The sequence below is a fragment of the Strigops habroptila genome, chromosome 6, assembly GCF_004027225.2.
Source record: "Strigops habroptila isolate Jane chromosome 6, bStrHab1.2.pri, whole genome shotgun sequence".
Classification (NCBI taxonomy): domain Eukaryota; kingdom Metazoa; phylum Chordata; class Aves; order Psittaciformes; family Psittacidae; genus Strigops; species Strigops habroptila.
The window spans coordinates 9,249,884-9,263,003 of record NC_044282.2 but is presented as its reverse complement, the minus strand read 5'-3'; the positions used below and the strand labels follow the sequence as shown (position 1 = coordinate 9,263,003).

At 39.6% G+C, this 13,120-nt stretch overlaps 1 protein-coding gene across 11 annotated transcripts in view; it reads left to right on the top strand.

Moving 5' to 3' along the window:
• Positions 1-13,120, top strand: part of PKIB (cAMP-dependent protein kinase inhibitor beta) — a 55,166-nt gene extending 42,046 nt beyond the window's left edge. For all 11 annotated transcript variants that reach the window (XM_030490816.1, XM_030490811.1, XM_030490806.1 and 8 more), the window contains 2 exons: positions 7,899-8,073; positions 12,251-13,120. In XM_030490816.1, the coding sequence (XP_030346676.1) occupies positions 7,926-8,073; positions 12,251-12,336 (234 nt within the window). In that variant the 5' untranslated portion in view covers positions 7,899-7,925 and the 3' untranslated portion in view covers positions 12,337-13,120. The remainder of the gene's footprint in view (positions 1-7,898; positions 8,074-12,250) is intronic.

The window sequence follows — 13,120 nt, the reverse complement described above, 5'->3', positions numbered from 1 at the left end:
TCGTCCTCCCTGCCTCTATCCCGCTTGCCCTCCAAAGCAGCCCCCCATTACTGATTTAGTTCCTTTTCCTCAGTAAGGTTCCAGAGTTCTCCTTTCTTCCTGTGTCCTTTTAGCTTGCTGTGTCATTTCTTTATCTCACCTAGACCTTCAGTTAATCTCTTCTCCTCTCTATGTACAAGCACAGTTACAGGCTCCCTATGCCTCTTACTTCTCTGTCATGCTTGTGCTTCCGACTTTCAGACCTGTGTGCCCAGATGTTGCTACCGGGCAGCTCCTCTTTTCTCTTCACAACTCCTCCTCTTCTGTAAGCACTTCCACAAGGATTTCCATTCCTGGGAACCTCCTGTACATAGCGGTACCCTCTGATTCACTCTGAACTGGTTAGAAACATTCCTAATTCATGTCAGTAAGATGTCAAGGGGAGTTGGGCCTTCTCCAGTAAGAGAAATTGGGTATGTAGGTGTGTTGGTTATCTGCATAGGATTGTCCCATTCTCACATAACTGCAAAATTGTAAATTCATCATCTGTCAGTTACATTATATATTGCTCTATAGTAGTTGCTTTACTAGGATGCATTGCATAAGTAGACTCCAGTATGCCACAAGCTGTTTGCTGCCTCAGCCTTTCCTAGTGTTTTTGTCAGGATCAGTTTTCCTCAACAGGGCTGGCAGAGAACCAAACCCTTGCTACTTCTAATAAAGAATACATACACATAGGCTGGCTTACGTACCTGTTGACTTGTCTGTGTTGCAGGAAGCGTTTGTGGAATGCTGGGGCAGCAGGTGTCAAAAGTAGAGGGGAAATGTTCTTTGATTCTTCCCTGAGAATTCCCAGTTCAAAGGCTGAGGAACAAGGAGATCAGAGAGGCTGGAGGATATGCATTTCCTTGTGTGCCTTTGGCAGTGTGAAAAATCATAAATACACGTTAACTGCAATGTTGTAGTTGCAGGGCCTCTGCAAAGTAGCGTTAAAAATTGTTTTTAAATGATTCCTAAATTACTCCTCAGCTATGTTCTCATGGATGGGCAAACTTCTCTTGGATTTCAAGTCAGATGCAAATCATAAGAAAGGATTTGGAAGGGTGGAGCTCTGTGGCTGAACTCAGAAAGTGGTATGTGAGTAGGGACAAGCAATATTTACACATTTTGCAATGGAAAATTAAAAGTTTGTGAGGATAAATGGCCAAAATATAAGAGGAAGAATTAGGTTGATTGGTTTGCTACCATTGAGCTTTGTTTTTTATTCCGTAGTAGGAGATGCATTTGATTTCTTTCCAGCATAGCTGATGCATTAGAGTTTCTTCCTTCTTGAATTGTGTTTCCTAAAAAGTTGACTAAAGCTTATGTCTGTCACTGCTTTTGGTCACTCAGAGACATTTGAAAAGTGACTTGCTTGTCTGTTATTGACTGCCTTCAGCTAATGTCACTTCATTTATTACTTGCTGCAGATAACTTCTGATTCAGTTGTCAGTATCATGACCCTTCTTCTCTCTTCCTTATTTCTTTCACAAAGGAAAATTGTACCATTACTTAGAACTGCTATTAGTTTTGTAATATGTTCTTCCATGCATCAGAGCACTGTGCGCACTCAGTGTCAAACACAGCTCACAGTAAAGCTGTTCTACTCTGTACGGGTTTGTAGAGGGTGAACTGCACCATGGTATCTGTGCATTCTCCAGAAGCATAAAAGCAGCATGACTAGTAAGTTACATGGCTTTTTTTCTCTTTGTCTTTTCGTTGAGTTTAATACTGGCTTTATGGAAGTGATCAGAAAATTCAACTGAAAATTTCGAGTACCAGTCTGAGGAAGAAAAAGGTCATTTGTATAGAAAGTGTTTTCATGCCATACATACCTTGTAATGCTGTTGTGGCATGCTGCCTTACAGCAGTCTTTGCAGCTGCAGTATCTGTACAAGTGCACACACACGCTTTTTAGGTACTGTATACAGGAGATGGCAAAAGTTAAGATGTATGTTGCATTTGGAGCTGAAGATTAGTGAGGTTTGTGGTACTCCTTAATACTTCATAAAATTAATTCCCCATCATCAACCATTTCTCATGAAAGCAAAGACAACATTTATCTAGAAACTGGACTCACCAAGGGGCAAAATTCATCAGCTCCTGTCTTTATCCTACAGCTTTGGCCAATATTTTTAGATTCTGTATCCAAATTGATGAGCATTTGAACAGCATGATCAAGATTTTGGACCTTCATTCAATGCTTCGGGGAGCACCAAGGCAGAAAATAGAGGAATAATAGTGTAATCTCGGTATCTCAGGCTGACTTTTTTGGGACTAGGAAAATCATGTATGGAAGCCATTCTTGCACATTATCAGTAAGGATGTTTCCCCTGGTGCAAGAGTGTAGAGTAGTTCACATATCCAGAGCAGAAGAAACACACAAGACATTTGTGTTAAATGTCTGTCCAGCTGTACACTGCAAAGAACCAAAAGTAAAAACCTGTTATACACTATACCAGACTTTCAAATATCATCCCCAAAATATCATGCGTTATATGGGCTGTAACGTCCAGACTGATACAGAAGATGCAGAAGGGCTCAGACATGCTTCTGCACTGTAGATTTACTGAGATGAGATATAATTTAATTTCCCTACATGGCAAAACAACTCATGAATTTGTCAGAGAACAGGCACTAGAGAGGCCATCTCTGTTGGTACAGGAAACCCAAATCATCTAACATGAAATGATAAAAGGATACACTTAGAACTTTCACATAGTTAGATATATTGCTTCTGTGTATTAAGAAGGGTGTGATCTCTTGTCCTAAGCCCCAAACAGAATTGAAACCCCTGTGTTTCATACAGATATGGCAAAGACTGCTTGGTTATCTTTTCTGTGTGCTTCCAGTATTAGTTTTACGAATGTGTTACGAATGTGTTACAAATGTTATGGATGTGGAAAAAAAACACATAACAAATTTTTCTCACAAAAATTGTCATGCAAGTGCCCAGGTTGCTGTTAGTCATCATCATAGTCCCTGGGCTGTCTTCCTTAAAAGATGAATGTTCCTAGCTTTTTTCCTTTTCTGTAGTCCAGCAATGCTTCAGGATAAAGCATAGGGATTACATAAACATACGTTCCTATTCTGAGATCTTCGGGAAGAGGAGGCACAGCCGCCAGGATGCAGCTGCAGTAGAAGAGGATGTGAAAGTGTGTCAACTGCATAGCAAGGAGATGTGGTTTTCATCTCAGTTGCACAGCGGGAAGCACTTCATTCAATAAGTTTTCTGTTCTCTTTACTTAGAAACTACAAGTTTTTGGGGTAAAGGTGCTTGGAGAACACATTACTTACAAGTAAATAAAAACCAACTAAACACAACTGAAAGGGCTAAGGTTCCTTCTGAATATAGTAAGATACTGAAATGCATCTAACAGTAAGAGACCATCAAGACACAAAATCAATCAATCAGGATGTAAAAGTTCTGCTGGGCTATTGTATTTTTCAAGTGTTTCTGAGACGATTAATTTTTTCTGTTTTGTTCCTACTAAGGGACATTCAACAGGAACAGTGTTAGGGAAGTGTAGCTTTCTCTGAGAGTGCAAGAGACTATTTGTAAGACCTAAGAGAAGAGTTTTTGAGAGGAGTGCCTGAGTGGCAAGGAGTGATGTGTTGGGTCTTTGAGTTGCTTGTGTGGAATTGTAAAAATACCAATGTTGGGAACCTTTTGACATTTCCTGAGGAATAGTTTGTCCTTCCAGGTGGAACAAAACCAGTATTTTATCTCCTTTAAGACAGTAAAAAGAGCAGAAGAAAAAAGAGCTTTCAGAAATACGTACGGTGGTGATTTATCTACTTCCTAACAGATACCGTGAGGAAGAGACAGCACTGACATTTAATGTGGACTGTGTCAACTGCTACAGCTGAGTACCATAAAGGATTTTTTCCCTTGAGCCTCAACACAAATTGTTTCAGGATGCTTATTTGTTCTTTTCCTTTGTCATTTATTTAAATAAATTCTCACCAGCTTCTGTGACTCATTTTCCCCCAAGGGGCTGGCTATGCTGCCAACAAGAGAAGATTCAAAGATTAACAAACTGTCTGCTTAGAGAAAATCCCACTGGTAGTTTACCTGCCATTGCTTTGTCTCAGAACACTTACTTGAATACCTGATAGATACAGGAGTTGGGTTTTACTTTAATTATGACCAGTTTTCAAAAGCAGAGTATTTCCTTCCCCTATGCATACCCAAGTGGTCTGTTGGGCATTCTGGGTGGTCTGGCAGGGATTTCAGAGGCGTATATGAGAAGATTAACCTACTACTCTCAAAGCCCCCTTGGTGCTATGTCATGGACCCAGTAATGAACTGTAAAGTTAGTCTGGTGCCATGGAGTACGGGTGGAGTGCTAGTTCACATGCCAATCAAAGCCATTGGTCTCTAATTTTAATAGGTGAGCTTTTCTGGGAGGTTCACCTGCCTTCCTACTGTTGACCCTCTGCAAACAGCCTGCATCCCTGCTCAACTCTGTTTTCCACCCAGTCCTCTTCTGCTTTTAGGTGCCCTGGTTTTTGCTATGGAAAAAAGGGAGCCAGGAAAGTACAGAACCTTCTGCTCTGGAAGTCTGTTTCTATTCTTTCAGAGCTCTATACCATTAGTCTGAGCAGTGACATGGGAGAAAAATGACAACAGTAATTTGGAATCTGAGAAGCAACTGCATGCAGGTATTGGCAAGATGGAAATATCTTTAGCTTGGATAAGGTTACAGCAAAATGAGTTCAGTGAAACTGAAGGAGATGTTGCCAGCGGGAGAAGTGGATTTGGGAAAGTAGATGCTGTGCACACTGTGGTTGTTATTTACTCTGTGGGGAAGCATGAAAAATACTACACATAACAGATGCAAGAAGATGCCAAAATGATAGTTATTTCCTGATGGATATATTAAAAAAAAAAAAAAAATGGTAGAAACAGATGAAGAGTGGAAAAACTCTACATCCTGACCTGGATGTCCTTAGAAAATGCTATTATAAGAGAGCATCATAATTAAATTGAAGAAATGCCTTAGGACATTAACGAACAAAATGCCATTAATCTAAGGTACAGCAGCAAGCTATTATGAATATGGACTTAAATTTTGATTTATATGGACCTAAATGGACTTAAGTTTTGCTTTATAATGTCAATTCTAGGCCTGCTGGGGTAGTCCCTCAACTTTGAAATATACTTAGAGAACATCCTGTGCTGGCGCAGTGGGTAGCCCTTAACTTTTGAACCGGTCTTCTCTTTAGCCTCTGGTACCTTAAGTGTAGTATAGAAAAAACAAAGGTGAAAACATAATGGTAACTGCTATATATATAAAAGATGGTGTACTTTTATTGGTTTTAGATAGCTACATTTGAGTTATAACCACCGGACTCATGGATAATGATCAGCTGATTTTCTGTCTGACAGATGTTCTAGATTTGTCCCTGCACACTTTTTAAATCAAGTGCATAAATCAAAATCTATGTACACTAAAGCGTGTCAGACTGTGTCCTTCATCACCTTCCTGGGTTGTCTAGTATTACGCAATGCAGGGACATTAGATCAGGGGAGAAAGATGAGCTGGAGAGGAAAGGGAAGGATTTGAAAGTGCACAAGGTGGGTAAAATGAAACTGTATTACAGAAGAGATGAGTTTCATACTACAGCAGTTATAAGGCAGATTTTCTCTATTTAAAAGGTCCCATTCAGGGACCAAAACATTCATGCAGGAGAGAAAAGAGAAAAAAAAAAAGCCCACAAGACAGGTTTGAGAAAGTCTTCGGTGTGTTTTGATGTTAATGTGATTCTACAGAACAACAGAACAACAGTTCTGTCTCACCAACTAAATGACTGGAACTGCAGCAACACTGGTATTTTGGCATTGGGAACAAATTTTAACAGCTTTACTAAGCAAAAAGAGATTTTCTGAGTATTTTCTGATTATTCTGAGTATTTTCTGAGTATTTTTCTGATTTTTGAGTATTTTCTGTTCTGAAGTGTAATCGACGGTCTCTTTACTTGTTCTCGTGAGCATGTGGAGAAATATATTTAGGACATCTACAGTTAAGTAAATACGAATACCCACAAAAAGCCAAGAGACTCTGTCTGTAAATATCGATTCATTCTCCTTATTTTGATATTTCTTGTTAAATGTTGACCTCACCCATTTTAATGAATACATAGTATAATGGTATATCGAATGGAGAATGTTGATACACATGCTTTGTACATTTTCTCAAAGTTGCATTCCTGAATGCCCATGTATAGTTTTTATATTTTTGCTGCTTATGGAAGAGATCCATTTGTACTTGACCTGACTGTTTTCATGCAATACAGGAACTTTGTGCTAAATCTCCAGCTCAGAACTTTCAGTTACTGACTTTAAGTAAAGTGGTTTATTTGTATGTTCATCTTTCAGGCTTGCAGTTTTTACTCATGCCTTTGTTTCTTGCCAAGAAGGATTGGTTTCTTTTATTACAAAGCATTTAGAGATACAAAGAAGATTAAGGGTATTTGTTCTCGTTGATGGAGTCACATAGCTGAAAGGCACTTTGAGGGAGAAAAGGAAAACGTACTTTAGGTGGGAATGCCAGGTCAGCATCAGTAATCAAATTTCTGCCCCTCTCTTCCTGCATATTAGAGCAAGTCATGTTCGATCTCTATTTGTCTCGGGTTTTCTATCCATTAAATGAGAGCACTGGTACTTCCCAACTGTAGCAGAATTTCAGAAAGGGGACTATGATGCTTTGCTTCTATATGAACAACACTAAAATGAAAAAGACTTTTCTTATCCAGTCCTTATTCTAAATACAGCCAGTTGTCAACCAAAAGCTGACAGCCTTCCATCAGGTTGGTCTCTAGCCCCATCTGTATCCCTTCCCACACAAAGCACTGACCATATTTACACACAGACAATATTCCTGTTCCCACATTGCACCCAGAACTGTATTTATATAGAGCAAGTAAATACTGTTTTTAATTCAGTGATTCATGTCTAATTATGAGAAATTATGCTGTTAATTATATTTTTGTGTACAATTCTGGTATGACAGTCTTTTGTGATTCTTAATAATACAGTTGCTAATGGCAGCTTTCACACACTATCTCTGTGTGCCACTTGCAGCTAAGCATCATCACCTTTGGCTTCAGGTATTCTCACTTAAGCTGGTGCCCTGGGGTGTGATCCTGCAAACACCTCTATGCCTCATCCAGAGTCCGTTTTGGTCTGCAGGAGTTTACCCATTTAGTTCAGTGGTCTTTGAGACAGGGACTGAGGGAGCAGAGCGCCGTTGGTTCTATTATTTCAGGATTCAATTATTTATTATATAAAAGTCACATGCACAAGCTGAAGTTAAACCAAGATAACAAGGAGCAGAGGAAAACATGGGTTTATATCTGCAGGATGAAGAAATTTTATGAGGAGTTTTATTTTGGTTTTTGAGAGGGGTTTTTTTTTTTATAATTTGGTCTTCTGTGAAAGGAGTTTGTTATAACAATATTCTAAATAAGAATCTAAACATGTTTCATAATAAAGAACACACGCTTTGCTTCACAGAGACAGTATGACAAAATAGAGTTGCAGTTCCCTTCCAAGTAGTTATATTACAAAACCACTTAAAAAGAGGGATCAGGCCATAAAAAGACGTTCAAGTGGCTGGTAGAAAGGGCTGTTGCTGACCCTATCCACAAGGTTTCTTGTAGGTATAGAGCTGTTATTGTGCTTGTCTGATGTGCAGGTGGCACCATGCAGATATTCTTTTATCCTCTTCTGGGGCACAAAAAAAGCTTAAGCATTCAGTATTGAAATGTATGGCTTTTAATAACAAAAGACCCACTGGGCAAAGACTATTGTATTGTTGAGCAGGTGATTAGAATCCATCCGGACTACAGCTGTTTTATGTTTGTTGCATATGCAGATGTTGCTATGAGGAAAGGAGTCAGCGATGACTGATGTGGAGCCTGTGGTCACAGATTTTGCAGCATCAGGACGGGCAGGCCGCCGGAACGCCTTACCAGATATTCTGGGCTCTCCTGCGGGTGCTGGGACTTCAGACCTGCCACACAAACTGGCTGAGCTCTCTGTTTCAGAAGGTAATGGCTGCACATTCAAGCAATTGACATTTTTTATGCAGTCGTCCTTTGCTTGCTTCTCAAGACTTCTGCCACCTTGCAGTTTTGATATCGATACTAATGTTTCTCTTTTCATTTAGGATTAAATTCAACCTTCAAAAAACAGTTGCCACTTTTACCTCCTGATGAGACAAGTTAATTTTAACCCAGACTAAGTCTGCCATATCCACCCACAGATTAAGTGTTCAGCAGCCTGGGGAAAGGTGCTGGGAACTGAATTCCAGTTCCCCTGAGGAAGGGCAAACACAGTTGCATTGCTGGGCGGCTTAAAAAAAACATTGCTCCAGCTATAGAGTCTACTCCTGCACTGAGATAACTTAGCACAAGACAGCAAGCTGTGCTGTTAATCCAATTACAGCTATCCTAACTCAGGCATATACATTAAGAGTAGTTTTTACAGTAATTTACTCCTGCTAGTAGGCTTTAAACTTTGCTGTCTGAGACCAGTGTCTTATTTTGCCATGTCCTTTAATTTGATAATGTGCTCTGGATTTAGCACAGGTCTAATCAACACCAGATTTACTTTTTACTTTCGGGTAGGATTTCAGGGGGATTTTCAGATTCAGGAAAATTTGATTTCTAATGCTTATGAAGTGAGAATTATAAGGTTTGCCCTGAGCATGGATTGCTCCTACTTTTTTAGGCTCTGATTTGGAAGTAACTTTTTCCTCTCATGCCCATCGCTCTTGCTGCTGTCACAAATGCCACCACAATTGGTGGGCCCACATCCAGGTGCAGGATAGTGAATGGCGCATGAATCTGAAGTATATTATAAGAGGGATTCCCAGGCTCCAAGGATGCATGTCCTGCTTGTATGTTGCCCGAAGCAACTACAGGATGTTGATTATACAGCCTTGTAAAGCACCATAAAGGCCGGGGACAGGAAATTCCTTTGATTTAAAGTTGTTCTTGCTTTGGTGATTTAATTTATATTTATTTACTTGGGGTTCTGTAATCTAAACCCAACATGGGCCTACTGAAGGACTGCTGGGCAGGTAGAAAGAACATTTCTAGGAGGAGTGAGAACTGACTGAATGACCACATCCTGGCTTGAACCTGGGAAAGAGAGGAAAATAAGAATCTGAATGGGTGCTGGAAGGAGACACTACTTTTGCAAAAGGCTCCAGAGCATTAGTGAGGGGAACTGGGATAATCTGGAAGAGCAGGTAGGAAGGATGGCAGGCACAGTGTCAGAGTACATTTAAAGTAAAGCTGGGAGCCCTGTGAGTCCAGTTAAAACTCCTTTGTTTTGAGCAGGGCTTTTTCCCTAGGAATATGAGAAGTATGTCCATACAGATTTTCTCCTGCTGTGTGCAGCTGGAGCACTGGAAATCCATTTTAAAGTATGGAGTCACTTAACATTTAATGCTTTGGTTTTCAAATATTATGGTGTTCTTTTTATTCCAGATAGTTTTTCTGCCTGGCACAGTCAAGCTCCAGCAGGAGACAACTGTTTCCCTTACCAAAGGGGAGGTAGATGAGAACTTATATTGTTATTAGTGTCAGGAGCTATGGAAGTGAAGTGACTAGTCCAACCCACTGAAATATTCATTGCTACATTATGTGTAGCTAGCCTTTTTATTGCTTATAGCAGTGAACCTTGAAGGAGATGCAGTGTTAACCATGTTAAACAAAGCACAAAAGAATACAAGAGCTGTAGATAAGATCCTCATGTTTGTTTCATTTTGGCCTCTAGAAAGTTTAGTAGTTGGAAAAAATACACTTTTTAAAGCATGCAAAATTTCTCTCTTCAGTCTTTTTTTATTCCCCCCCCCCCCCCCCCCGGATAAAAATAAACATGAAAGAGTGAAAGTCTCATTAAAGAAATGTTAAACAGCAAAGCATAAAATAAGTACTTAGACCTCCAGACAGAATAATCCTCATTTTCTAATGCTCATTCAATTCGTTAAGAAGAAATGAAACCCAGCTACATTAGTTTTAGCAATGTGTAACTGTTGCTTTCTTACAAATACAAGGACCAGCACAGTCAGGATTTGAAGAACAGTTAAGAGCATGAAATTATGGTTGGCTTTTGTCACTGACATATAGTTGTGCCAGAGTGTGCCTGGAAAGAGCAGTTTCTGTTATCAGCACTTTGCAGTAGTGATAATAGGAAGTGAATACAGGATACAGTTAGGTCCACTCTGACTACTCGAATGCTTTTTGGAATTAGGAATTCCACAAGTATCAGATGGGAATTACAGCCTCACTGTGTTATAAGTTAAACTACTGATGAGACAGCAAGCAAAGCAAGAATTCATCAAAATGGAAAGAAAGTTTGGAAGTTCAAATGCTGTGACAGGGAAACTGTTTGTGAAACAGTTGGGGCTCTAACAGGCATCTCTTTTTGGCTGATTCTGGCTTAAAGAATAAGTTGTTAGAAAAATGAAAGCCATTTCTAGCTCAGAACAAAGAAGCTGGATAAATGAGAAAAGTGGAGAAGATGGAACATGTGGCTATATAAAGTATGCCCTATTTTCTTTTCTACTCCAAAAGATTCAGTGAAGATTATGGAAAATGGTGAGGAGAACTCTCCATCTTGCTTCAAATTTAGCTAATGCTCATTGGATCATATATTTCCTCTCTTTCTAAAATGCTGTCAGCTGCTGTCATAGTGAAAGGTCAGGAACAGGATGTGCTAATATCCTTTGTCTGGCTTAGAAGAGAAAAGAGACTTTGCTTTATTCTTTATGCATACACAAAGCTCATAGCTGTGTGATACAAATTCCCATGTGCTCTGCAAGCTGCACCAAATTAATGTTCTCAAGAGGTGAACAGGAGAGATTTTGGCACCAGCTGTTTATCACAGAGCCTAACTCTGAAATGAAGACCATCTGTATCCTATCTTAGCATCCTCTGATGGTGTGTAAGTTTAGGAGGGTTGAGACGTTCCACAGGTGGTCTGGTGGGAGGCCATAGCAGAACCATGTTAAACAGTTGATTGGTGTCACTGGTGATCAAAAGGTTGAAGAGGAGCCTGCAAGAAGTTTGGGAGCAAAGAGGCTATAGTGGTCTATACTGCACTAATATTAAGCATCCAGTCCCACGTAGAAACAGCCAATAGAGGAGATTGGTCTGTCTCCCTTTCCTCAACAGTACTGTGCTACGTAATGCGGAAGAGTGTCAAATAACTCGGTTCTTAATTTACCAGTATAAAACTCTGAAGCCCCCAAACCTCTGAGCAGACTTGCTCCATCAAGTGATTTCTGCCAAGAGCTTTAGCTGATGAATTGTGTACAGCATTATATATTTGCTGTGATATGTAGAGACCAAGATATATAACCTTTTTGTCTGTTTGTGATACTTTATGCAAAGTCTCCAGGGAAAATAGCTGAAAATATACCCCCTTAGATTATATCTATTAACATGGAAGACAGTTCAGACAGATATGCTGAGCAGACCTCTCCTTGCCCCAAAAGCTGAAGGCTGTCTTAAATTTGGGTATTCTGTTAGCACTGGTGATGCCATGCGCGATTTGAAGGGAGCTGGAAAATTATTACTCTTTGCAAGGAAATCAAGGCAAGAGGTGTTCCTGTTTCTTAGTGAGAGAATTTGAGCATCAAAAGTGATGACATGGAACTCCATGTACTGACCACGTATACTGGAGAGCTTTTACTTCTGTTAGTCGTGTAAGCATGCAACTCTAACCTACGGAAGAGTGAACTTCCAAATGAGACTTAAAGAAAATTCCCTCATCTTGTGAAGACAGGGTGAATTCTCCTAGGTGTTTCTTGGCAAAGAAGGTCAGCCAGATAACTGGCATGTTCATAAACTGTGATGTTATCTACCTGTAACCAAGCAATGCTCAGAGGAATGCAATATTCTAACTTGACTTTGGAAATGACCCAGATAAAAAGAGTAATAATAATAAAAAGTTATCTCCAATCTTACAACCAAATGCACATTGATCAGTATGTGCAAACAGCAGGCAAATCAACACCAATAGGCAACTGCTTTTGGAAAATGCCTCTGCAAGTTTGTTGTCTGTTGAATTAATCTCTGTTTCTAAAGCACCATGAGTGTGGTAATAATAAGCCAATCCAAACAGAGATGATCAGTGAATCCATGTATTTGGCTGCATTAAAAAAGCTGTGAGAATGTGTGTGGTATAAACATTTAATTCTGTCTTTTTTTTTAGATGAAGGAGCAGAGGGAGGAGAAGTGTCATCATCCAAAGCCTTGCTGGAAAGTCAAGAGGCGGAAGGAAAAAGCAGTGATTCCTAAAACCTAAGGACTGCTGGATTAATGAAACCCGTCGACAGACTTTCCAGTTGCCCTGTGACACCCCTTCTGCAGTGTGGTAGCAACTTTAGCAGCACAGACAAGATTTTGCAGCACACTTGTACCTAGGTGACATTAATGTGGAGCTACTGTTTTTTCTACAGTCATCCTTAAAAACAAATGTTCTACACATCCAAATGGGAAGAAAACTAAAGAATGTATCTCTTGTTTTGGGTTTTCTCATGGTTCTAGTACTCATCCTAACTAATCTTCTTTGACAGTTTCGATTAATGTACCTAGCAGATGTACCACCAACTAATGATTGCTTCAAAATAAAAATCCTGTCTCTTAATTTCCCAAAAGAGCTTCTTTCTCTCTGATACAGAGGTGTATTCATTCTCCCCACCTTAAGGTGATATTAAGTATGTATTAGATTACAGACATTATCTGTAATTTATCTCCTGAGATTTTTGTTCTCATTAGGCGTATGTAGATGGGTGTGAGACATAAAAAAAGAGACATTTTTATTCTCTCCTCCTCCTGTCTCCAAAAGGTTTGGTAAACTACTTCAACACCAGTGTTTGCTTTCTAACTCTCTTTAAAGTCTATTTGATTATGGCAAGTCATCTCAGTTCTCCTGCTCTTAGCAGTCTTGACACTTCTGTCATTTCTGGTTTTAGGCTGAATATTGTAGCTGTTCATGTGTATCTAAAATAAAGTAGTCATGTTTGTAAGTGATTAAAATTGTTTAATCTCACTGTGGAAATTAAATAGCTATCATATTTTC